Genomic DNA, 27,078 nt, shown 5'->3' on the forward strand with positions numbered 1-27,078 from the left:
CTCCCCACTCTGAGGGTCCCCTGGCTTCCTCACCCACTCCCCTGTCCCCAGCAGAATCTGACACTGGGGACCTCCACCTCTAGTGGGGGCTATTTTTGGCCTGTTGGGAAGGGGGCTCAAAGTTGACTGTGGAGTGGGGTCCTTCCCTGCAGGTAGGACCCCACCCTGACCCAGTGCAGGCCCTTTTGGGGACAGTGCCCCAGATGGCACTGGCTCAGAGCCAAGCACCCCAAGATGGGGCAGGTTCAAAGCAATGAGGGCAAAAACCCCCACAGAGACCCACTAGGGACCCTGTGCTCCAATATGATAGCATGCCTCTTAGGCACTAAGTGTGCTCCTCACTCATTCCCACCCCTCTGAAGGGCAGAAACCCCAAAGGGAAAGTGTCCTTTTCCTACAGCGCCACACAGAAATCACAAGACAGAGACAGCACCCCAGTCAGTCCTGGCCCACAAAGAAGTGCCAGCTGCCATGGGACAGGTAGGGGTGGGGGTGGGGGGAACTGAGGTGCACCACCCAGCCCACCACTGTGACTCAGCCCTGGGATGGGAGGATGGACTGCAGTGTGTACTGTGTCTCTAGTATGTGCCAGAAACCAAGCTGGACGTTTGACAGGCATTATCTCACTGTGTCCTCCCAAGAACACTGTGAGGCAGGCACTACCAGCCCCACTTGGTAGGGTCTAAGGGACTAAATCCCTCGCCCAAGGTCACACAGGCAGCAAGAGGCAGAACAGGAATGTCCTTCCCAGTCCTATGTCGGGGGGAGGGCACCAGCCTGACCAATTAGGCAGAAAGTCCTCCATCAGAGCTGCTTCCTCCCAACTGCTGAACCAAGTTGGCCAGAGAGGGCTGCTGGCTGGCCACTCTCAGCTGACATCTGGACAAGGTTGGGGGTCAGTGGCTCCAAGCCTGCGTGTGAGAGCTATTCCAAATTCAAGGTGTCAAAAGAGGCGCAGAGGAGAAACCAAGGGTTCACAAGCACAGCCCTAAACAGACACCAATACTAGGTGCAGGCTGGGCAGTGTCAGGCCTTACCAAGGCCACCACTGGCATGGTGTGACCTCATGGAGAGCTGTAGGCCCAGGGGATGACAGACTTCAGGTCACAGAGTGCACCTGAAGCTGTGGGGGCTGGCCTGGTGTATCCACAACCAGAAGCATTTGCCAGACAAGGTGGATAATGAAGAGAGACATCCCTCGCTGCCCTCACCTTCGTCTCTTTCTAAGCAAATCTTATGTTTCTCCCCTGCTCAAACTTTGTTGTGGCTGTCTGGTAGGAAGAAGATAAATGTACCCCAGCTGCCAGGGTGTTATACTGCCCATCCCCAACAACATGCAAGTGACCGCAGGGTCACCACATGGCAGTCACCAGACTGCATACACTCAGTCTCCGGGCTTCTGAGACATGTGAACAGACACACTAGCAGCCATCACAAGGCTCAGCAGGGCTTCCCGAATGCAAGTCAGGACTTTCAGGTACTGAACAAGCAGAGTTCAAGTGCACTCAGGGCCCTCAGACACACAAAGTCATCACTGCTAAGAACCCCTGGCCGGAGTGGCTTCCAGGACAGACCACAAAGCAAAGAACAGGCCTCAGGGAATAGCCTTGGCTCCACAGAGCCAGATCACCTCAGGTCAGGGCTCTGCCATTGCCAGGCTGGCAGACAAGTAGCAGGGACTGCCAGGGTGGCACCTGCCAAAGGTGTGGCCAGCTGGTGGCAAAGACCAGGTCCAAGGAGCAGAGAGCAAAGCCAGGACCAGGCTGGGCAGCTTCGGGCTTCACCATGGGCACCAGCAGCACGGTCTGACCCCACAGGGACCCAGCAGCTGGCCTGGTGCCACCGCCTGGCTGCCTGGGGTGGCCTCTACAGCCTGCCAGCAGGACTTTCTCCATAGGTGCCTGCCTCTCATGTCCCTCAGCCTGCTCATAGAAGGCCTTTCACAGGGGCCTCAGGCAGGACCTAGTAAAACAAGGGAGGCAGACTATGGCAGAGATCCAAAGGTGTGCAGTGGGGTCAGGAGCCTAGAGCAGCATCCCATGGAGAAGGCAGCTGCAAAGCCCCTTGGGCCAAATGCTGCCACGTGGCACTGTTGCCAGATATCCAATTTAAAAGAAATCGAAAGTCTGGATTTTTATTCTGTCAAAAACTATTAGAGCACAGTACGGGGCAGTAAAATCCTAGCTACATTTGGCCACTGTGCACCCTGTGAACTTCCATCTTCAGGCAACCACTAAGCACTAGGTGTGGTGCCAGGTGCTTCAGGACCAGGAAACCCACCTGCCCACTCTGCCTGCCAACCTTCTCTCCAAGATGTCTGCTCTTCTCCCTCTACCTGCTACCACACAACTGGGCCAGCAAAACCCACCTGGCCAGCTCCAACTGTCCCTTATGGGGTACTGGTCAGGACCCCTTGCATCTTCTCCATTCAGCAGCCAAAAGCCATCATCCTAATGGGCAAACCAGGCCACACTCCCCCCCCAACCGTCAGCTGGACCACCAAGATGGTCAGGCCTGGCCACTCCTCATCTTCATTTTCACCAGTCCCTCCCTATCCCATTGGCCATTGGCCAAGGAAGGGTTCTCCACCTGTCTCCTCCTGAGGGGACTTGCTATACGGTAAATCAATGCCTCCTTCTTGCTCCCTTCCCTGGCACCGCCAGCACGTGCATGGGCCAGACCACAGGTCCTGTGCCAGCTGGGCAGAGACACCTCTTGGGATGTTTGGGATTCTTCTTGCCTGAAGGATGGATTGGCTCAAGGCTGGAAGCCTGCACCCAGCCTGCCCTGGAGAAACCATGGCCCAGGCTGCTGCCTCTCAACTCACCAGACTTGGCTGGGACCTCTGCACTCCTCCCAGGACCCCTGAGAAAGCCTTCCAGATGCCATCTGGATGCATCTGCCTGAAAGGACTCCAAGCAGGGACCTTGGCAAATGCCCACTATGCCCCAGTGCCAGCCCATGCCTGGCCCCAAATCCATGGCAGTGATTTTAGCTTCACCCGCACTTCTGGCCCTAGAGCCCCTTTTCCTCAGATATCACAGGATCTAATCCAAATCTAGACTTTCCTATTGCCATCCAACCCAATAAAAAAAGGTCTGAGGACATCACATGTGGCTGTAGCTGCTTCCAGCCCTCTGCCACCAAGGCAAGGCAGGACTTTGGAGCCAGGCCTGCCCAATTTACATCACAGCCCTGCTACTCCCTGGCTGAGTGAAATGGGTCCATCACTTCAGCTCTCTTGAGCAGTTTCCTCATCAGCTCAGGGGGTGGTTCCAGGGCTCAACTGATCACCCATTCGAGGAGCTCAGCAGATCCCCTGCATCCAGTTAAGTGCACATGGAAGGCAGTTTAAACCCTAAGGGTAAATAGGATATCTTCCCAATTACATTACCAGCCGAGTGACTTCTGGCATATGGCTTAACCTCTCTGGCTTTGGTGTCCCCCTCACCCCGATGGCCAAGAGGATTAATGGACATACCACTTGCAAAACACTGGCACATAGCACGGGCCCTTGGAGCACAGTAGCTGTGAGGATTACGGTTTGTAAGGAGGCCCAAGATGAGGCTGGGGAACAGCATGGCATACCACCTGCTTTACCTGCTCAAATTGGGTCAGGCTGGAGCTGTGTACCCAGCTGTTGCCATAGCACCCAACACACAGAAACACTCCAACTAGGAAGGCGGGCACTGCAGGGGTGGGGCCTCAGGGCCTTACTCAGACAACACCCATGCTGCCACCAGCAGTCTCCAGGCCATCCCAGGGGGCCCTGGGGTTGGGAAGAGTATGCTACTGGATCTGTGCCCAGGACCTAAGCAGGTCTCCTAACCCCTGACCCTACTGCAACTCCAAAACAATGGGGCCTTGGCCATCTGGAGGGGTGGGCTGTGAGGTAAGGCTCCCAGGCTACAGAATAGAATGGGTGGGATGGGAGTGGAGAGAGTAGGAGCCCAGGAACCCCTATCTCCTGGGCAAAAGCCAAAGCAGCTCTAAAGCAACCTCAGGTTCCAATGTCCCTGTCTGCTCGCTGCAGCCACACCAGCAAGAGACAGGTACTCAGGGCCCACCATGTGCCCAGCCTTAGGGGCTCAGTATCAGCTCCTCCCTCCACAATCCTCTCAGGTTTCAACCAGGACTAGGGCTGGGAAAGGTTGTTTGGGCTCAGCTGGGTTCAGGGAATCCCTGGCCCCTTGCCAGGAGGGAAGAAGGGGAGGCAGAGGTGAAATCCAGACACTGTGGGCCAAAACCTGGAACTTTCCAGAGTTTCCCAGATGAGGGGGCAGGTTTAGGGCAATGGAAAGACTGAAAGGTAGGGTAGGGTGACAATGGCCCCAGTGCCTGGGAGGTGACCTCAGTCTGAGGCTGAATATTGATTGCTTGGTGGGATCTAAAACCCTGCTCCACCCCTAGCTCACATGTGGGCCCTCTGCTGACTCCAGCTGGTCCCTGGGAAGTGGGAGGCCTAGGGCCCGGAGGCTGAACCCCTCTGCCATAATAACCACAACTGTTGCAACAATTTGCCCGAGACAGACGTGGCACAGCCGTTATCCATTATCCTCACAACTCTGGGGGCAGATATGACTTCTCTCATTTCACAGACAAGGAAACCAAGGCTCAAAGGTAGAACAAGATAGTGGTTAAAAACACACCCTGACTGAATCTGGGCTCTTCTCTATTAGCTCAAGCAAATCACTCCCTCCCTGAGCCTCAGTTTTCACCTCTGTAAAATGGGGATAATAATCCTACAGTGCCCCCCCCATCTCTACCCCCCTCCATGGGATAGTCCAGGAATTAGGGAAGAAGTGCTAGTAAAATGGGGAGCACAGCACCAACAAATGCTGGTTCTTAGAATCTGAGAGGTTAGGTAACTTGCCCAAGATCACCCAGTGAGTGTCAGACCCCAGACCCTAGCCCTGAGCACAATCCTTCCCATCCCTCCAAACCTCGGGCTGCTCTGTGGGTGGCCACAGGATCCCAGCCTTCCCAGGCAGCAGAAGACTGCCACCAGCCCCCACAGCAAAGGGCAGCCCTTCTGTGAATTCCTCAGATAAGCAGTTCCTGGCAGACTGGGGAGCCTCCAGGCCTGAGTGGGCCCAAGTGCAGAGAAAAGGCACCCCACCCTGTCTGCACCAGAGACTCCTAAATCTGGGTTAGGCTATATGCCAACCCCTTCACCTGCATCCTCTCAGACCACCAGATTCATCAAACAGGTCTCCAAATAGGCCAAGTTCAGTTGACAACTGCCTCCTGCGAGGTCCCTGGAAAGCCACTCACTTTCTCTTTCTGGGTCTCAGTTTCTCCATCTCAGCTCAAGTAAGGCAGCTCCAGCTAACTGGGCCCACAACGAGGCCAGAGGAGCAAAGGGACAGACCAGGGAAGGGAACCAGCATGTCCTAGGCACTGGGCCAGGCTCTGTACTGCACTCTACCTACTGAAACTTCTCCACAACTCTGACAGAGACCTGTTATTGAGCCCAGGAAGTGACAGAGCTGGGACTTAAAACCCCATCTGTCAGACTCCGAGACACTCCCCCCCCCCCCACACACACACACCCCCCCCCCGCAAGCCGAAACTGTGTGACCCCAGGTAGGCCCAGTCATTCAGAAACTCAGTCACCCTCAGCAATGAGCTGGACAGCTGGACCTGCAGGATGGGGAAGAACACATAAACTGAGCTGGACGGAGCCTCTTTCAGAGAGGGGGGCAGGCTCATTGACAAGGGCTTTTACAATGCAAAGCAGTCCAAGCCACAGCCAGAAGAGGACAGACACTCAGAGAGGGCTGGGCAGGCCAAAATCCAGCCACCTCCCTCCAGCCAGACCGGGAGTGCCTGGGAACCTGTGGCTGGCCCAGGCTCTAAATCATATGACAGCCCAAGCGGCCAGCTGGGTGCAAGGTGGTGTGGAATACTCCTCTCGGTCTCAGACCTTCCGGGCACAAACCCCAGTGGGCTCTTTGCACAGGTCTGAGGAATGAGCCTGTGGGCAGGGCCCCAAGAGGGAGTTGAAAGAAGGAACCCACACCTATCCAGCTGGTCACCTGCAGACGGTACCGGCATCCTGCCAGTTTGCTCAGGCCCAGACCTCCCACATCACTCAGCCCTGCCTTGTGCAAACCTGCCCCAGACACACATAATCCCCAGGACTCTCTGGGCCCAGAGGGGTGCTTCCATGTGCCAAGTGGCTAGATCTGGTCCATCATCCCCCGCCCCCCTCCTCTGCAGACGCCACTGCCCCAGCTCCTACCTTGACGACAAGCTGACAAAATCCCCGCCATCCAGCAGCCGGACCTTGCAGAAGAGGACTCCGTTCACGAAGGGGACCGCAGTCAGCTCCTCCAGGGTGAAAGTGGTTTGGAATTTGAATTTCTTCTTCTTCATCAAGAAAGCCATGAGCGAATTCCCTGAGTCTGAAGCCCCGAAGGCCAAAAAAAAAAGGGGGGGGGGACCAGAAATCCCCAGGATTCCTTTCCCTACACCACACCCCCTCCTCAAAACATCAGAGCCCGATCCCGCCCAGATGGTGGCGAAGGCGGCTGAGCGGGCGGGGATCTGAGTCCGGAGGGCCCAGGTCTGAGCGACCAGTCCAGTTCGTGGGCCGGCTGGCTTCACCGTCGGGACGCCGGGATTCGGAGGGGCTCGGAGTGGCCGGGGGCTTCACCGGCATGTAAACGGCGGGGCATGGCCCAGGAGGCAGGGGCTGGGGTGGTGGGCGGCGCGCGAGCGGCCGCGCTGGCGGGCAGCATCCCGCACCGCGGTCCCCGGGGAGCTCTCGCTGCGCTACCGGGCGCGGCTGGCGGACCCGTGAGGCGGAGGACGGCCCCGCCCCCGCCCCGCTGGCGGTCGGGGGAGGCGCCCTGCCGCGCGCACGCCCCCGCACCTGGGCGCCGGCGGCCCGCGCAGGTGAGTCCGGGGCGGCTGAAGGCACCCCCAGGGGGCAACCGGGAGCTCTGGGGGCCTCTCCGGGAGACGCGGCGGGGACACTCCGGGCCAGGAACGGCCGGCAGCGGCCCCCCTCGGGGCAGGCACCGGGCCCGGGCAGCCGGGGCGCCGCCTCCTCTTCGGTCCTGGGTCCCGCGCCGCGGGCCCCGGCGGAGCTGAGGCGCCTTTCCGGCCGGCCGGTGGCACCCGCCTCGCTCGCCGCCTCTGCCCAACAGCCCGCGAGCAGCAGCGCCGCCGCCAGAGACCGACGCTGTGTGGCGCCGCCGGGAGAATGCTGAGGCCCAGCGCGGCCGCCCGCGGAGCCGCGGCGGAGCGCGGGAGGGGCGGGGCGCCGGCGGCCCAGCCGCTCGCGATTGGGCGACCTCGCTGGGCGGGCGCGGAGCGCGATTGGAGGGCGGCGGCATGGGGCGGGACTCGCGGGAGGCAGAGGCGGCTCAGGACGGTTGGATTGGTGCGCCGCGCGGCTGGGCCCGCCTCCTCGGCCGGGGAGGAGCGGAGGCCAAGGGAGAGGGGGCCCCGAGAAGGCAGTGGGAGGTCGCGGGGCGGGAAGCTCGGGCCGGTCCGGCCAGGAGGAGGGCGCGAGCAGAAGAAAAGAAGAAACAATGAGAAGAAACAACATGAACACTGTAGCTGCAATGGCCCTCCAATGCCCACCCCCCCAGATTTGAGCTCGTTAGCCACTAAGTCAGGCCGGGAGGTAGTGAGTCCCATTTTCAGAAAAAACACCCAGAGAGCTGGCCAGGGCTAGACCAAGCAGGTCCTTCACCTGGGAATCTCTAGTGAGCACTGAGAAATGTCTGCAAAGGCTTCGCTGAGGAAGTGACTTGGCGCAGTTCATCACGCAACCTGTGTAGACCCAGCTTCTTCCTCAAGCTGCTTCCCAAGCCTTTTGTTGTCGGTTAGCTTCTTAGCTAGCTATTGCTGGTCTGACTACATTAACTGCCCTGGGTACAGAGACCACTTCCAGAGCCCCGTACTTCTCAGACCTGGGACACATTGTAGTTCATTCATTTGGTCCCCAAATGTTAAAGAGCAACTGCTCGGAACCAAGCTTGGACCCAGCAGTGAGCCCCCGATGGCTCTCCCCTTTCCAGCCTCTTCAAGTCCAAGATCAGGTGGAGAAGCAGCCTGGGACCCAGGCAGCAACAATTCTGGTAGATGAGAACTGTGATTGTGGTCGCACAGGGGACTGGATGAGCTCAGTGGAGGCAGGGATGCATGGTCCAAGGGATAAGGCTTCTCACACAAAGTTATCCAAGCCTTAGAAGGATGCACACCCTGAGTTAGGTGGGAGGGGTGGAGGGGCCATGCAGAGGGAGCCTCTAGAGGCCTGGAGGACAGAGAATGTGGTACCCACAGAAGCTTTGAGTACTTGCACCTGGCTGCATTGAGATTCAAAAGAGGCAGGGCGCAAGAGACACAGCTGGAAGACCTGAGCTGCAGTGACTGGATCTTACAGAGCCTCATAGACCAGAGTAAGGAGGGGAGCTACTCACACATTTTGAACAGGAGTGTGACTCAGACTTGTTTTTTGTTGTAAGAAGCTGGCTCTGGCAGCAAGTAGTGTGGAGGAGAGAATATGGGAAACAGGGGTGAGGGGCCTTGTGTTGATCCAGGCAAGAAATGCTGAAGGCAGAACCTCAGAGCTGAAAGAAAATGAGAGGATGGGTTTGAGAAGCACTTGAGAGACAGAAATTGATTGGACTTGAGGCTGAGTTAGGTCCAGACATGTAACCGAGGGCTCAAATTTCTGATTTCTTTCTGCCTCCCAGCCATAAAATGGGGTAGCCACCTGTACTTCTCTCCAGTTTATCTCATAATTTAGGAAACACAATGAAGCCAGATAGGTGAAAAGTGGTAATAGCAGCTCTCGCTGCCATTATGTGCATCCATGTACAGCCAGGGTACTTGAGGCCTGGAGAGTTTAGATAATTCGAATAAGGTTTTCACCCTGGAGCACAAGTAGTAAAGGGCTAATATGTGCCTCCCACTCTGTGGGATGTGTTGTCCTTCCTGATCTTGGCTGGGCCTGCTCCACAGGGGAAGAACTCATGCCCACCTGACCCCAGGAAGGGATTTTAGAGGAAAAGACCAGCCAAAGAAGTCTCAAGGCCTGGCTGGCTCCTCAGTTATGACCACGAGTAACCCCAAACTGCTCTAACAGGAAGCAGGGTGGGCCTGGCTGCCAGACTCAGCCCGGTTTGGGTATTTATCTCTCTGTAGCCTCAGGGCTGGGAGCCCCGGAAGTTTCAACTTTCCTCATTTCCCAGACTGTGCCTAGGGAAAGGGAGAAAACCTGGTGCCAGTTCAGGATGCTTCATTTGGGGTGAGACAAACCTATGTTAGAATCCTGGCTCTGCTGCACATTGGCAGTGTGGCCTCGGTTTGGGACACTGAGGCCTGAGGACTCTACATAACGAGGAGATTCAGGATGATATGGCCATGACCACTTGCTCTGAAGCCATGAGAGCAGGATTGAAAAATCCGGCTGACTTGGGCACCTGGGTGCTTCAGTTGGTTAAGCATCTGCCTTTGGCTTGGGTTGTGGTCCTAGGGTCCTGGAATCAAGTCCCACATCAGTCTCCCTGCTCCATGGGGAGCCTGCTTCTCCCTCTCCCTGCCACTCCCTCTGCTTGTGCTCTCTGTCAAAGAAATAAAATCTTAAAAAAAAAAATCCGGCTGACTTAACACTGACCATCAATCAGTGTCACACAAACTTTGAGTGTACTTTTGCATGCATAGAAAGAAATCTTGAAAATATACCCCCCCTTTTTTTTAATCTCCAAGCCATAGTTTTTCACCTGTAAAAGGGGAATAAGAATACCAACCTGAGTGCCTGACTGGCTCAATGGGTAGAGCATGCAACTCTTGATCTCAGAGCTGTGAGTTCAAGCCCCACATTGGACATAGAGCTTACTGAAAAATTAAAAAAGGAAGGAAGGAAACCAGCCTATGTTGTGAGGACTTCAAGAGGCCACACCTGCAAATGGCATAGGCCTGAAGGGACAAAGAGATCTGAGCGAGTGGTCATAACAGAGCTCCAGGCCAGCACTTCCACACTTCCCCAGCACCCTCAAATCCCAACCATAGCCTGTCCTTCCTGGCCTGTGTGAGGGATTATCCCAGCACAGACCTACATAATAAGGAGGACCCAAGCACAGGAAGCTCTGGGGGCAGAGGCAGGGATTGGCATGTTTGGGGAGTGAGAGGCATGGGGTCAGGAAGGAGCCTGCTCAAATGGACTCTGTGAGCCTGGGAGGAGTTTTTGAAGCCCAAAGGGACACTATCTTTGAGGGTGGATACAAGCAGGTTAGTGACAAGATCCAAAATGCCTCCTTCAAAGTTCTTTTTATGTGGAGAATGGATTGGTTACCAGCAGGCAAGAACAAGGGCAGGAGGGCACCTAGGTGGCTCATTTGGTTAAGCTTCTGCCTTAGGCTCAGGTCATGATCCTGGAGTCCTGGGATTGAGCCCCACATCAGGCTCCCTGCTAGGCAGAGTCTGCTTCTCCCTTTTCCTCTGCCTCTTCTCCCTGCTTGTGTTTACTTGTGTGCATGCTCAAATAATAAATTAAAAAAAAAAAGAACAAGGACAGGACAGACAGGTGAGGAAGCTAATGCAGCCATGCCAATAGGAGATGGACTAGTGCACTAGAGCAGTATGAAGGGGACACATGGCAGAGAAAGAGCTCAGCACTTCCTGAGAAACAGCTATAGTTTCTCAAGTGGAGCTTTTTGAATATCCCCAGGGTTTTGAATTTGAATGCCACCTGGTTCTCCAAGTAGCTGTGAGTGAGCATAACCCCTGTCAGGAAGGAGGAGGGGGAACAGAGAACAGAATCATACCTGCAGAAAACAGGAGGCCTGAGAGAATCCTTGCCCTCTTCTGGCCTGACAAACTCTTGTGATACTGCTTACCTCTCTCTCTCTCTCTCTCTCTTTCTCTCATTCTCTCTCTTTCTGTGCCATTACAGCAGGAGCTTCACAGGGTCAGATGCCTCATTCATGGTGTCTGGATGTACATTTCATGGCCTGCCACAAGATTGACACTTTATAAATTATAAATAACTGTGTCAAAGAGACAGATGCACAGGTACACGCACGATGTATGTGCATATATATGCATGGATGGATGGGTAAAGGATGGATGGGTGGATGGACAGGGTGATGGACGGGTGGGCAGATAATTGTAGATATAACCACATCACCTCCTACTCTAAAACTCTTCAATGTTGCCAGTAACTACCAAAATCCAATGTGCACAATTTCTTTTTCTTAAAGATTTATTTATTAGAGCGCATGTGCTTGCAAGAGTGGGAGAGAGGGACAGAGAGAGAGGGAGAGACGATCCTCAAGCAGACTCCTCACTGAGCGTGGATCCCAACGTAGGGCTCGACCTCAGGACCCTGAAATTATAACCTGAGCCAAAATCAAGAATCGCCGTTTAACCAACTGAGCCACCCAAGCACCCTGGGGCACAATTCCTTTTCAAGTAGGTTACCCAATGGCAGTACTCACTCATGCAAGTAAATACACATGCAAGATGGTCCCTGCATCCTTGTATATTATACAAAAATATCGAAGCAGCCTGATGTCTGCCAGTAGGAAGCTGGAAGCCTTAAGGGCAAAACTGTTTTTTGTTACTCTGCTCCATCCTCGGCACCCAGAACAGTGTCTGGTACACAATGGAATTAAATCAGTATTTGTCAAATGAAGGCAAGTGTCATTGATGAGATGCCACATGGCTGCTGAGAAGGACATAGGAGATGTGTGTGTGCCAAGGTGGGAAATGTCCACCCTGCTATGGCAAAGTGAGTCACAGAACAGTATATAAAGGGTGAGCTTATTTTTGTCTAGAAAAATGGATATATTTCTGTATGCATAGGAAAGAATCTTGAAGAATACACCCTAAATGTTACCAGAGGCTTCCATCTGGGGAGAGAGTTTAGAGGGAAATTTTTACTTTATTTTAATGGATATTTTGGATATTGTTGTTGTTTTTTAAGATTTTATTTATTTATTCATGAGAGACACACACACACACACATAGAGAGAGAGAGAGAGGGAGAGAGGCAGAGACACAGGCAGAGGGAGAAGCAGGCTCCTTGCAGGGAGCCTGACGTGGAACTCGATCCTGGATCTCCAGGATCACGCCCTGGGCCAAAGGCAGCATTAAACCACTGAGCCACCTGGGCTGCCCTGGATATTGTTTTTTGTAATATGATGAATTCATTTTGTAATTCAGTAATATATTGTTATAAGGATATTACAAACAAAGCCTTACCACGTTTCTCTATCACCCTCTGAATAAAATCAAAGGTCCTTAGCCTGGTATCCAGGATCCTCTGGAAGCAACTGCTCAGCCTTTCATTGTCTGCCTCCCTCAGCCCTGTCCAAAGGTTTCAGTCTTGTCCCCTGCTCACCTGGTGTCACCTACCAGGTGCCAAGCTTCAGCTCAGGCATTTTCTCCCACCCCATTCCCCCATGTCAGGCACAACACTCACTCTCTGTGCCCCCAAGTTACCAACCATCTGTGTGCAGAGAAAACAAGGGTTCTGCCTTCTGTTTGCTGTCACAATAAGTGATGCACACTTGGCAGTCTTTGGAAGGAAGGGTAAGAGGGAGAGAGGAGAGAAGAGAGGAGAAAAGAAAAGAAACAGGGAAAGAAAGGGGAAACTGAAGTGGGGTGTTACTTGCCCAAATCACTCTGGGGGCAGCTACCCAGCTGGCTTGCTCTCTGTCACCTGACACCCAGCACAAACTGCCACGCCAAGCTGCCTTCCCAGCCTTGCTTGTCAAGGGTGGCCAGTGCTGATTCACCGGTGACTGGACTCCAATTATTTGCAGAACTGGAATGGCAGCTGAGCCATCACGGCAGCTGACCAAGCACGTATTGATTGGTGCTGGGCCCCTGGCTAATATCTGAGCCAGTAACATAAGAAAATAAAGGCTCCAAAGAACTTGCCCACATGGGTCCATCCTGCTGAAGCCTCCCACAGCCAAGTCCACAAGCCTCCCCATTGACCAGTGATTCCGCCCTTTCCAACCTAAGCCTGACCATCACTCATGGAGAGTAGTCATGGTTCAGAACACGAGACCCAGAATCAGGCATCCTTGGGTTCCAGCCCAGGGATTACTGATTCAAAGAAAATTTACGTATTTACTGTTGAAAAGTGTGGCCAAACTGCCTTCCAAACAGGTTGGACCCATTTCTACTCCTACCAAGAGTATAAGATAGCATCCATTCCCACATTTTCTCTATCTTTACCAATCTGTTCAACAACAACAACAACAGAAAGCTACACTACTGTACGTTTCTTTCACTAGAATCTTTTTGGCAATTCTCATTTCCTCTGTAAATTGCCTGGCCTATCCTTGGTCCTTTTCTCCAATTGGAGTAGTCATCTTTTTATTTATTTGTAGTAGCTTACTACATATTGTGGATATCAACCTTTGTTAAATTTCAACATGAAAGTATTACTTCCACTTAATCGATTGTCTTTAGACTTAGTTTATGGTCACTCTTTGCCTCACAGAAGCCTCTCATGAAGCCCCAGCTAAGAGACAGGAGTCAATCTCCTTCAGTGGAGAGAGGTCAGGCTGGAAGTGAGGAACTCAGGTTTTGAGTTGCACCCCTATCAGTAACTCACTTTGGTTTTTTTGTTTTTGTTTTTTCACTGTATGACTTTGAACCAGTCCCTACCCTCTCTTTGTTAAATAGGAGCATTGAATTGAATTAAATGGTCTCTGAAGACCTGTCCACCTTCACAGTCTTGACCAGCATTATTTTTTTTTATTTTTTTATTTTTTATTTTTTTTAATTTTTATTTATTTATGATAGGCACACACAGAGAGAAAGAGGCAGAGACACAGGCAGAGGGAGAAGCTGGCTCCACGCACCGGGAGCCTGACGTGGGATTCGATCCTGGGTCTCCAGGATCACGCCCTGGGCCAAAGGCAGGCGCTAAACCGCTACGCCACCCAGGGATCCCTATTTTTTTATTTATTTATGATAGTCACACAGAGAGAGAGAGAGAGGCAGAGACACAGGTAGAGGGAGAAGCAGACTCCATGCACCAGGAGCCCGACGTGGGATTCGATCCCGGGTCTCCAGGATCGCGCCCTGGGCCAAAAGCAGGCGCTAAACCGCTGCGCCACCCAGGGATCCCTTGACCAGCATTATTAATAGTACTTTCCATGGCGGTAGAAATGTCCTATACCTGCACTATCCAGTGTGATAACCACTAGCCACATGTGGCTATTGAGCACTTAAAATGTGGCTAGTGTGACTGAGGAATTGAATCTTATTTTTATTTTATTATTTTATTTATTTATGGAACTGAATTTTACTTTTTTTTTTTTTGAATTTTACTTTTTTAAAGATTTTATTTATTCATTCATGAGACACACACACAGAGAGAGAGAGAGAGAGAGAGAGAGAGAGAGAGGCAGAGGGAGAAGACGGAGAAGCAGGCTCCATGCAGGGAGCCGGACAGTGGACTCAATCCCGGGTCTTCAGGATCAGGCCCTGGGCTGAAGGTGGCGCTAAACTGCTGAGCCACCCGGGCTGCCCTGGAACTGAATTTTAAACTCCATTTAATCTAAATTTAAAATTTAACTAGGCACAGGTGGCTCACAACAACCATATTGGACAGCACAGGTCTAAACCATCTAGATCCCCCTGACCTCTGAGTGAGCTGCAAGACAGAGTTACAACTAAAGCAGGGATAGAGAGAGTCCCCGTGTGACCTGGGGGAGGTCACTCCACCTCTCTGAACCTCAGTTTCCCCATCTGTCCCATTGGGCCCACAGCAGTCCTTGCCTCCTGGGGTTGTTGAGGAGATTCAATCAGTGAGTATGCAAAGGCCGAGGCCCAACATCTGACTCGACACTGTTCAAAATCAGGCCGATTCCCAGGCTGAAACATGACAGTGTATTTACCCCATTTTCATTCTGTCCAGAGACCCGGAGGTGGCTTTCCCCAGACCCACCTGTCTTTCCCTATGACTTTGAGGACAGCCTTACCTTCTTAAACCTGGCTTTGGCTCCAGCGTGCCTTAAGTCCAGAACTCCAAATCACTAACTGGACAAAGTCCAAACTCCAGCCTGTGTTCTGGGCTCTTGAGCACTGGCCCTGCTCTTATAGTACTGTCTTAGTACAACCTGCAGGGCAGCCCAGCAGCCTTGCCACCTCGCTCTCTATCTGCCTTCGAAGTCCCCAGCCTTCCAAGGTCGGCCAAGCACATCTTCCCTCCATGTTTCATTCCCAGGTGCTTATCACACCATCGGCTCTGGGACTTGGGCCGCAAGGGGGAGGGCTGGGGATGGGCAGGCAGGTGTGGCTCAAGCGATGAGGGCTGTGGTATGCCTGGGGGTCAAGGAGCGTTCAGGGAGTGGTGGGGATGCAGACTGGGCCTGAACTGGTGTCCATGACCTGGGTAGGCTTTTCCAAGTGGGAAAGGCATGTAAGGCCAAGCCTAATGAGTGGGCAGAAGTCAGCCAGGAAAGAGGGGAATTGGTGGGAGGTCTAAGCTGAGAAGATGTAAGAGCCCAGAATCTGTGAGAGGCGAGGGCAAGGCTTGAAAAGTAGGCAGGCCCCATCCCACAGGAGGGCCTGGCAGGCTATGATAATGATGCTGTGCTTTATCCTAAAGCTCATGGGGAACCATGGAAAGGGTTAGAGAGAGGGTGATGTGATTATCCCAGGCCAGCTCCTACATGGCCTTTGCCTCCCTATAAAAGTCAGGAACTTAACTTCCTTAACTTTCCTTTCTCTGCCTGTCACCTGGATCTCCAGATCTTTCATGAGAACACAGTTCCCAGAGCCTTCCTTCTGCCTGAAGGGACCTGGGTTCAAATGCCAGCCCTGCCACTCCCTGGCCCTATCGCTTCAAGCAAGTTATTAACCTCTTTCACCTTCAGTGTCCTCACCCATAAAATGGAGATAATGACCCCTTTGCACAGTTACATAAAGTATGAGGGGAAAGTGCATGGCATAGTACCACTTAGGAAAAGGAGTCCAATTGAACTGGGTGGCGCAGCGGTTTGGCGCCTGCCTTTGGCCCAGGGTGTGATCCTGGAGACCTGGGATCGAGTCCCACGTCGGGCTCCCGGTGCATGGAGCCTGCTTCTCCCTCTGCCTATGTCTCTGCCTCTCTCTCTCTCTCGCTGTGTGACTATCATAAATAAATAAAAATTTAAAAAAAAGGAAAAGGAAAAGGAGTCCAGTTGAACTCCTCCTGTGCAAAGTCAAACTAAAGTCTTGGAGAGGGCTTGAGGGGGCATCAAGAGCAAGCAGCAGTTCCATATCTGGCAGGTGGCCCTGTGGCCCTGCTGGGCCTAAGCACAGTGGACAGATGGATTGGCTGAAGCCTTGTCTGAGCAGCCTGATGGTATGTGAGGTGCACTAAAATGAGACACACACACACACACACACACCGCAAAGAGAGAGGTAGACTTCTGGACCTTCTTAGACCCCCACCCAGTGGGCCAGAAGTCAGCAGGTGAACACAGGTTTACATAACCGGTCAGGAGTCCGACACCTTTCACCCAGTGATCAGGGCCCTGTTTACCAAGAAGAGGTGTTTCCAGGTCACCTCCCTGTCCTCTTAGGCACATACACAGCCCCTCAGCCCTTGCTGAGCTCTGCTTATTTTCTGAATCCTTAGGCACAGTCCCCCATGTTGCTGTCAGCAACAGCTAAGATTTTGAAATGTGGTATCATTTAACAGTGAGGCATTGAAGGAGCAGAGGGGGACAAGGGCTCCAGCAGGGACCAGAGAGCAGACAGGCGTGGGGTGTGTATGTGTCTTAGGCTCCTCCTTATCTTAGCTCAATGACCTGGGGGCCAGTCACTTGGAGTCTCTCAACCTCAGTTTTTTTTTTTTAATTTTTTATTTATTTATGATAGTCACAGAGAGAGAGAGAGAGAGGCAGAGACACAGGCAGAGGGAGAAGCAGGCTCCATGCACCGGGAGCCCGACGTGGGATTCGATCCCGGGTCTCCAGGATCGCGCCCCGGGCCAAAGGCAGGCGCCAAACCGCAGCGCCACCCAGGGATCCCGTCAACCTCAGTTTTAACAGCTGTAAAATGGGTTTAGTGGCCATACCTGCCTCATGAACTTCTTTTGAGGATTCAACGAGGGCATAATATATACAAAAGACTTTGCAAAACAAAAAAACAAAACACACACACACACACACACACACACACAAAAGGACTTTGCAAATGACCTGGCACCTGGGTAGTGCTCATCAAGCATTAGCTACCAACATCACACCGTATTTTGTAAACTGCCCTCTCTACTCAACTCATGGTGAAGTTCTCTCCAGTAACAGCGGGAAATACCTGACACACCCCGAATTCCCAACAGTCTAGGATCACAGGGCTGTAGCCTGGGAATTCCAAATTTTAATCTCCTGTTTGGCCTTGGGGTCCCACCTTCCCAGACTTTAGTCTCCACTTCCTTCTTATGGAACAGCAATGAGGTTGGAAATCAGTGCTTGCTAAAGGCCCTGCTCTCTGAGGCTGCATTTCTTTTTTTCTTTTCTTTTTTTTTTTTTTTTTAAAGATTTTATTTATTCATGAGAGACACAGAGAGAGAGAGAGGCAGAGACACAGGCAGAGGGAGAAGCAGGCTCCATGCAGGGAGCCCAATGCAGAACTCGATCCCGGGTCTCCAGGATTGCGCCCTGGGCTGAAGGCTGCGCTAAACCACTGAGCCACCGGGGCTGCCCTGAGGCTGCATTTCAAAACTATATATGCCAGAGCCTGCACCTCACTCTCCTTCCTTCCTTCAGCAAACATCATCGCCCAGGGTTCAAATTCTGAGGGGGCTGCTTTTTTGGCTCTGTGAGTTTGGATAAGTTATGAAACTCTCTGTTATTTCCCAGAAGTGTTATGAGTAGAGAATGAGTTGATATTTGTAAAGCAGTTAGAATGGTGCTTATTTGACTAGAACAAAACTGATTGTCCATACTGTGCCAGGCACTGATGTTAGCACTGGGACAGAAGAATGGACAACTAGACAAGAGTTCTGACCTCCATGAAGATTTTGGAACAGGTGCAGGCGTGAGGAGAGATGGCTATAAATCAACACCAATGATGAACCCCAAGGCAGCATATTGTTGACCATAAGGGGGTTGGCCTTAAAAATGGGCCTCAATGGGGGTGCCTGGCTGATTCCAGTCCTTAGAGCATACAATTCTTGATCTTGAGGTCATGAGTTTGAGCCCCATGGAGGGCACAGAGCTCACTTTAAAAATAGATAGAGGGGGGATCCCTGGGTGGCGCAGCGGTTTAGCGCCTCCCTTTGGCCCAGGGCATGATCCTGGAGACCCGGGATCGAATCCCACATCGGGCTCCCGGTGCATGGAGCCTGCTTCTCCCTCTGCCTGTGTCTCTGCCTCTCTCTCTCTCTCTCTGTGTGACTATCATAAATAAAAAAATTAAAAAATTGTAAAAAAATAAAAATAGATAGAGGGAAAAAAATTTAAAAATTAAAATAAAAAAAAATATAGGAGTGCCTGTGTGGCTCAGTCGGTTAAGCACTGCACTCTTGATTTTAGCTCAGGTCGTGATCTCAGGGTTGTGGGATCGAGCCCCTACATGGAGCTCTGAGCTCAGCTGGGAGTCAGTTTGTCCCTCTCCCTCTGCTCCCCGCCCCAAATAAATAAATAAAAATTTTAAAAGGTAGATAGATGATAGATAGATAGATAGATAGATAGATAGATAGATAGATAAGAGGTCCTTGGTATTGTCACTGCTCTCTCTAAACAACAGCTTCCGTGTATTGACCTCACCCTGGGGGCCCATGCCCTGGGCTAAGGACTGTATTTCTAAGATCCCCTCAAGCACCAACAGCCTGCAGCAAGTGGTTGTATCATTGCTATAGACAGAATGTGTTCCCCCCAAAATCATATGTTGAAATCCTAACCTCCAACCTGATGGTATTAGGGTGTGGGGGGGGCCTCTCAGAGATGATTAAGTCATGAGGGCATAGCCTTCATGAACGGGAATAGTGCCCTTACGAAGGGTTCCCAGGAGTTCCCTCCCCCATTGTGCCATGTGAGGACATGGCCCAAAAAAAGCTGGCTGTGAACCAGGGAGCAGGCTCTTGCCAGACACCAAATCTACTGGCGCCTTGACCTTGGACTTCCAGCCTGCAGAATTGTTAGAAATAAATTTCTGTTGCTTATAAACCACCCAGTCTGTGGTATTTTGTTAAAGCAGCTTAGATAATCATCATCCCCATTTCACAGAAGAGTTTATGTCTGTCCTCCTCCCCGCCCCCACTGGCTCCAAGGCCTAGCACATCAGGGAGTGGGGACAGTGAGGGAGTGCTGAATGCAGGAAGGAAGGAACAAATGAACAAGAGGACAGGCTGACAGCAACCCTTCTACAGGTCAGGGGTCAGGGACCCATTTGGTCCTGGAGGGCAGGGAGTGCAAACATATGTGCTTATAACTGGGCTCAGTGGAGACATCCTCAGACTGGGCAGTTGCCAGTGTCCTGACCTCCTCTTCCACCACCACAGCTGACGCCGCTTCCCTGAACACTTGCTGTATGGGCCCCTGGCATTAATTTCAGGTTTTCTTCATGGGAATTCTTTTCATCCTCACAAGACCCTATGCTGTATGTCCCATTTCACAGATAAGGAAGCTGAGGCACAGAGCAGTGACAGCACAGCCAGGATCATGTGGGTAGTCTATGAGGGAGCTGACTCCAAATCCAGGCAGTGTGGATCCCATTCCTGCGCTCCTACTTACCTTGCTGCGGAGACATTCTCCTTTTGTCATCGCTGCTCCTCTGACTTCAAACAGAATGGATATTATACCCTGCAATGGAAAGAGATTAGAAATCAAGAGCGAAAGAAAAAATGGAAAACTCACAAGTATGTGGAAATTATACAACACACTCTTTTCTTTTTCTTTTTTTTAAAGATTTTATTTATTCATAAGAGACCCAGAGAGAGAGAGAGAGGCAGAGACACAGGCAGAGGGAGAAGCAGGCTCCATGCAGGGAACCTGATGTGGGACTCGATTCCAAGTCTCCAGAATAAGGCCCTGGGCTGAAGGCAGGCGCTAAACCGCTGAGCCACCCAGGATCCCTATACAACACACTCTTAAGCAACCAGCGAGTCAAGGAAGAAATCACAAGGGAAGTTAGCAAATATCTTGGAAACAAATGAAAGCGAAAACACGACGTCCCAAAATCTCAGGGATGCAGCACAAGCCAGACTAAGAGGGAAGTTTATAGCAGTAAAATGCTTGCGTTAAAAAAGAAAGATCTGAAAGCAAAAGTAAAAATTCAAGCATTGCATAACTTTATGCTATAGAAAGCAAAAGTTTAAGAAATGAAAGTCCTCCCATGGTGCTCCTCCCTACAGATAACCTCTGTTTACCAGTGCAGTAGGGATGCTTTAGATCATCTTTTTTTCCAAGCTTGCAAGAATACTATCTGAAAAAAAAAAAAAAAGCAAAAATGAAATAATACAATACACATTGTTTCATCACTTTTATGTATTTTTTTGTCTTGTTTTGTTGTACCTAACTAGCAGCAACACTTAGAGGCTGTGCCTTTCTGGAACATTCTCTTCAGGGGCGGCAGTTGTCTGGGATGAGGACATCCGCACTAGATTTAGCCAGTTCCATCAGGATATGTTTGGGGTGTTCGCAGTTTTTAACTATTTCAAGCCATTCTGCAGTGAGCACTCTTGTAAATGCCCCTGTGTGATGGTAGGAGGCGTCTTGGGGAATAATTCCCAGAAGCAGAATCTCTGGGCCAAAAGTCAAGCACATTTTTAATGTTCCCTCCTAGAAGGCGAAACCAGCTTTGCCTAGAGAGAGTAGGAGAGAGTCGTTTCCCCTACCCTCCCCGTCCCTGCTGTCACCGTTGCCCAGCTGGCCGGTATGAGATCCAATTGTTGTCTCATCCTACCAAGTCTAACCCTTGAGAGTGACCCAGCTTCTCGTCGTGACAGCCCTGTTGCAGCCATTAGGATGCAGAAACTGACCATACTTGTCAAGAATATCTGGCTGAGACTAGAGCACTTCTCAAAACTCCCAGAGTTTGCTTTTTAACTCATTTAGGAAAGCCAGCAGTGTCCAAAATAAGCCCTTGGAGAGAGGCCAGGGCTGCTTTGCGCAAACTGCCAGAGCCCCACTTTCGAAGCTAGCGATGCCCAGGCTGGCCTCTGATAAGCATCTCCACACATGGGCAGCTGGGGTGGCTGAATTCCCTCCAGAATCCAGCTAGTGGCCTTTTTTCCCTGAATCATCATGACTCCCACAACCCGAGCACTAAAGTGATTAGTGTCCTTCCAGGGCCACTTGGGAGCAAATATTTTCCCAAAAACATTCATGGGTTTGTCCTACTGCCACCTCAGAGAGCTACGGTCATTCATTCAACTGTGATTGCCAGTGGAGAGGTGGGGCAGAGTCACGGAGAGAATGGCCAGTCACCTGGTGGCCAGGGCAGGACCTTATCATGCCCTGTAACCTTTGCCTGGGGTAAGCAAAAAGCTTAGCTAATGTGGTTCAGCACACTGTACATGCTGTTCCCTCTCACCTGGACCTCTTCCTGCCACGCACTCTGCCCTCAGTGTCACTTCTGCAGGGAAGCCCTCTCTGACCTCTCCAGGCAAGGATGGCCCCTTTCTAGATTCTCTTAGAGCTCGAAGCTTTGTAGCACTTAAAACAACAGTGACGGGGATCCCTGGGTGGCGCAGCGGTTTGGCGCCTGCCTTTGGCCCAGGGCGCGATCCTGGAGACCCGGGATCGAGTCCCACATCGGGCTCCCGGTGCATGGAGCCTGCTTCTCCCTCTGCCTGTGTCTCTGCCTCTCTCTCTCTCTCTGTGACTATCATAAATAAAATAAAATAAAATTCTTAAAAAAAAAAAAAAAAGAAAAAAACAGTGACGGCTCATTATATGGGTCACGGCTATTTACGTCTCTTCCCACCCAGGCAGTAAGGCCCAGCAAATAGGGTAAGCGTCTTGATCTGTACCCCAGTAACTGGAACAGTGTCAGGTACATACCAGTGCCTAGGGGGCAGTGGTTACAGGCATGACCTCTGAGCCAGGCCTCTGGCATTTGAATCCTGTCTCTGTGACCTAAGGGCAAGTTACCGAATCTCTTTGTGCCTTAGTTTTCCCATCTGTAAAGTGGGAATAATAATACCTATCTCATTACATGAGCAGCTATAAGTGAGGTGCTTGGAATGGGCGCCTGGTCTGTAGAAGATGCTAGATCAGTGTTACTGTTAGCATTAAACACTAGTGGTTAGACAAGGTTCTCCAAGGTTCTATCTGCAGCAGGCACTGGTGTCTGCTACCCAGCATCTTCCTGCATGGAATTTGCTTAGCATGTTGCAAGCATGTCTTTTAAATTATGCCTTTTGTGATAACGGTTGTGTCAGTGTTGCAGCCATATGACTGTAGCTCTGGTGACAGTGATGAAAAGGCCCCTGGAGTCACCCGTTTTTCTGCCTCCTCTGCTCACTCTGTACCTCTCCACCCCCGCTTCTCCTGACAAGGCCTGACTTTCCTCGGCATTACCTAGTTCAGATTCCTCAGAGAACTTTGCCAGCACCTTGTTGGGGCAGAGCTTTGCTGCCCTGGGGCAGGGGTCTGAGCAGCCGCCGCCAGGGGCTGTGATGGTAGAGACTTGGGTGGGGAACCACTGCACGGAAGGAGGCTTGAACCAGGCTGGTTTCCTAGTGCCTGGGCCCCTCAGGACAGCTGCGCCCTAGGAAGGCACGGTGCTGTCTGAGAACTGAACCAGTCAGGTTTTCACTCCTTGCAAAGCAAAGCCCAGGGCTGCTAGGAAGCCCCCGCCCCCGGCCCACCCCTCCGGTGCGAAGCCCTGCAGAACCCCTTAGAAGGCATCTTATTATACGGGACCCCACCCGATTGGCTGACTGGTTCACTCACGTGACCCAAAATGAGCCAATCAGATTCTATCCTGGTTCTATACGGACTCAGAACTAGTCCTCACCGGCACGTCAACTACCAGCGGAAGGCGAGCCGCATGCGCAGAGAAACAGCGAGTGAAACAGGCGGGCCTTGGCACGTAGAGCTCCGGAGTGGCTTGCTGGTTTCCCCGGGCCTCCGCCGGGTCCTGCCGACGCTGGGCAGCGCTGCTTCCTCTCCCCGTATGCTGGTCTTTACCCACCCCCCGAACAGCCAAGTGCGGGTGGCCGCCCCTTCCTTCACCCACCCCAGCCTGCATTTTCCCCAGCCTCAGCGGAGGAAACCCTGCGGCCCCTTCCGCGGGTGATTTACTGGTCTAGCCCAGGCTGACCTCCCCGGCCTTCCGGGAAGCATCTGCAGGGCTGTGCTCGTCACTGCCCTGGGGGCCGCTGTGCGTGGGGACTTCGCAGGAAGTCCTGGAGTCGGGGTCACCTCGTGCCTCCGCTCCGGCTGGAGAGGACCAGGCAGGGGGAGGAGCTGGGCCCTGCTTCGGGCCCTTGTTTGGTTTTCCTTTTGCAAAATGGAAATTGTTTTATTATAAATATAATATAAATGCAGACGTGTGGTTGTGCGCAAACACAGAAGAGTTTAGAGAAAAAAGTCTACTTCACGTCCGATCTGTCACCCAGAAAATGTGCACACACAAAGGCTTTTTTTTTCTTTCTCCCCTGGAAAGGAAATCAGACTGTCTATACAGTTGGAACCTACTTTTTTTTTTAAGAGACAATCTTTCCTAAAATATAGCTTTATTGAAGTATGATTGACATGCAGTAAATGGTACATATTTAAAGAGTATGAGTTTCAACATATGTGTACACCCACGAGCCCATCACCGTATTCGCATCGACAAGCTTATCACCCCCCAGCAGTTTCCTTATGCCGTTTTGGAATCCCTCCTGCCACCCCTTACCCCAAACACATGCGCACCAGCAACCACTGATCCTGCTTTATTGTCCCACTGATTAGTTTGTATTTTCTAGAATTTTATATAAATAGAATCATACACTATGCTTTCTTTTTTGTCTGACTTATTTAGCATAATTATTTTGAGATTCATCCGTGTTGTGTGGATTGGATAGTTCCCTTTCTTTTAATAAGCATTATTCCATTGTGTGGATATACGGGTTTGTTTATCCATTCACCTGGTGGTGGACCTTTGGGTTGTTTCCAGTTTGGGGCTGTTAGACCTAAAACTGCTGTAAACATTTATATATCAGTTTTTTTATGGACCTGTGCTATTATTTATCTTGGGTAAATTCTTTGGCGTAGAATGACTGAAACACATGGTAAGTGTTTAACTTTTTAAGACACTGCCAAACTGTTGTCTAAAATCATTATACCAGGGCAGCCCAGGTGGCTCAGCGGTTCCAGAGAGCCGGGATCGAGTCCCCGGCACGGAGCCTACTTCTCCCTCTGCCTGTGTCTCTGCCTTTCTCTTTCTCTCTCTTTCTCTCTGTGTGTGTGTGTCTCTCATGAATAAGTTTTTTTTTTTAAATCATCATACCATGTTATGGCCCAGTAAGCGCTATATGTGATTTCCAGTGACTACATCTTTGGCAATATTTGATATGGTCACTCTTTTTAATTTCAGCCACTCTAATAGGTGTATAGTGGCAGATGGCTTTATTTTGTGTATCTCTGGTGACTATGGTATGGACCTTCTTTCATGTGCTTATTTGAAGCTGTCTTTGTATATCGCTAAATGGCGATCTACATTATTCTTAATGACTGTGTAGTACTACCACAGTGGATCCATCTTTTTATTTTATCAAGACTCTACTGGTAGACATTTTGCTTGGCTTTGATGTTTGGCTGTTCCACGTAATGCCACGGCATACAACCTTGTATGTGCATTTCTGCATATTTGTCTATTTCCATCAGATGACATTTATGGGTAAAGGAATGCATGCTTTTTTGAAAAATTATTTTAAAATTATATTTAAATTCAATTACTTTTTAAAATTATTTATTTATTTATTTATTTATTTATTTATTCATGAGAGACACAGAGGGAGGGAGAGAGAGAGAGAGAGAGAGGCAGAGACATAGGCAGAGAGAGAAGCAGGCTCCATGCAGGGAGAGCCTGATGTGGGACTCAATCCTGGGACTCCAGGATCATGCCCTGGGCTGAAGGCAGGTGCTCAACCTCTGAGCCACCCAGGTGTCCCTAAATTCAATTAATTATCATATAATGTATTATTGGTTTCAGAGGTAGAAGTCATTGATTCATTAGTCTTATATAACAGCCAGTGTTCATTACATCACCTGCTCTCCTTAATGTTCATCACCCAGTTACCCTATTCCCCCCCAACCCTCCAGAATTCAGGCTTTTAAGGCTTTTGAAACACATTGATTAATAGCTCCCCTGGAAACCTGCACCCATGACACCCCGCTCCATTGGCAGCATGGAGGGAACAGTTCCTGCTTCTAATTCAGGCAGATGCCTCCAGAGAGACTTGCAAGGTTTGAGGAAGTCTTTCAAGTATGACCCCATGACTTCTGGCCAGAAGCCAGAATAAGGGAAGATTGGCCGGCCACAGGACTCCCTTGGCTCGCCCTTGGAAAGTCATTAAGATGGTCTGGGGAGGAGCGGCTGTTCATGCAGGGTGGGGAAGGAGGGGAAAAGCTGGGGTCAGGCCTGGGTGTGAGCCCAGCAACATTCACTCCTGACCTATGACCTTGGGACAGCCACTTGACCTTTCTAACCATGGTTCTCTCAGATGTGGAGTAAAAGAAGTGATACTAACCCCCAAGAATGAGAAAGCCCTTTACAAATTCAAAAACATTCCACAAAGGTGTATTGTGAGAAGTCTTTGTTTCTTCTACAGAAATGTGGGTGGCATACACTTCCTCTCAGGTTCCTACTTGAATGACAGCTGCCTGGTGAGAAAGGGCAGGACCTGCAAGGGAGAGGGGAGGTGAGGGGGAGGAGTGTAGTGGGCAGAAGAATGACTCCCTGGCAGAGGTGTCCACATTCACATCCAGGGATTAGTGTGAATATGTTAGGTTACATGGCAAAGGGGATTAAGGCAAGAAGCGGAATTAAGATTGCTAATCAGCTGACCTTAAGATAGGGAGATTATCCAGGATTATCTAGGTGGCCTCAATGTAATCACAAGGGTCTCTCAATGTGAAAGAGACTGAATCAAAAACAGATGGTAGCATGGAAGAGCCATGTTATGTCGTTGGCGTTGAGGATGGAGGAAAAGGCCATGAAGCAAGGAATGCAGGAAGCTTCTAGAAGCTGGAAAAGACTTCTCTCCTAGAGCCTCCAGAGGAACACAGACCTGGGGGACACCTTGATTTTAGCCCAGTGAGACCCAGTTCAGACTTCTAACCTCTAGAACTCTAAGACAAAAAGATTTATGTTGTTTTAAGCTACGAAGTTTGTGACAAGTTGTTATGGCAGCCATAGGAAACTAATCCAGGAGGACAGGTGGGCTCCATAGGGAGCAGAATGACTAGAGAAAAGGTTGGAGTACCCCTACTTCCTAATTTCCTGGTGGGAGGTTGCGGGGGGGGGGGGGGGGGGGGGGCGGCGGGAATGGCACCATCAAATAGGTAGCAGTACACGTCCTTGTGTCCTCTGGAGAACATCAAACAATGTTTTTTGTCTTGGTGTGGATTAATGGCAGGTGACAGAGAGAGGTAACCCCAAGCAGGGGGTCTTGAGGGCTAGGCTGTGGGTATTGGGAGGCAGTGCGGAACCATTGAGGGTTTCAGGCTAGGCAAGGAGATAATGAGAACTTGCATTTAGCAGTAGGGATGGGGTGAGAGGGCACTGGGCTGGAAGACAGAGAACTGAGTCCAAATCCCAGCATTGCCTCCCCTGGTGACCTTGGGGCAAGCTACTAATAATGATCTCTAGATTTGGATCCCATTTCCTAAAAACACTGGGGCTATTTCTGGAGTCCTTCCCAGTCAAGGAACACAGCTGGCCCAGACTAGTCAGGGTGTCTTGGGATCAAAGGGAATTCTGTGGCCTGATACCCAGTAGGTAGAGAAAGTTCAAAATAATAATAATAATAATAACAACAACAACAACAACAAAGAGCAACATGTATTGAGCACTAACCATAGGTTAAGACTTTTACATCATTAATCTTATTTAATCTTCCTACCATCCTGGCAATGACTCCCCAGTGCTCTTAGGTTAAAGGTCACTGCC

The 27,078-nt window shown here is 51.1% G+C and overlaps 1 protein-coding gene across 4 annotated transcripts in view; it reads right to left on the minus strand.

The window, feature by feature from the left end:
* The window catches only part of FAM102A (family with sequence similarity 102 member A), a 50,498-nt gene extending 27,345 nt beyond the window's left edge, over positions 1 to 23,153 (minus strand). The window contains exons 1-4 of one of the 4 annotated variants that reach the window (XM_041725616.1): positions 22,936 to 23,115; positions 20,342 to 20,397; positions 19,707 to 19,775; positions 6,245 to 8,585 (exon numbers count right to left, since the gene is read on the minus strand). In XM_041725616.1, the coding sequence (XP_041581550.1) occupies positions 6,245 to 6,390 (146 nt within the window). In that variant the 5' untranslated portion in view covers positions 6,391 to 8,585; positions 19,707 to 19,775; positions 20,342 to 20,397; positions 22,936 to 23,115. Of the gene's footprint in view, positions 1 to 6,244; positions 10,971 to 19,706; positions 19,776 to 20,341; positions 20,398 to 22,935 lie in introns of those variants that run through there. The other 3 variants (XM_041725618.1, XM_041725615.1, XM_041725617.1) reach the window with 3 other exon arrangements.
* Positions 23,154 to 27,078: the final 3,925 nt, after the last annotated feature.

This window comes from Vulpes lagopus, chromosome 12, assembly GCF_018345385.1.
Source record: "Vulpes lagopus strain Blue_001 chromosome 12, ASM1834538v1, whole genome shotgun sequence".
Taxonomy (NCBI): Eukaryota; Metazoa; Chordata; class Mammalia; order Carnivora; family Canidae; genus Vulpes; species Vulpes lagopus.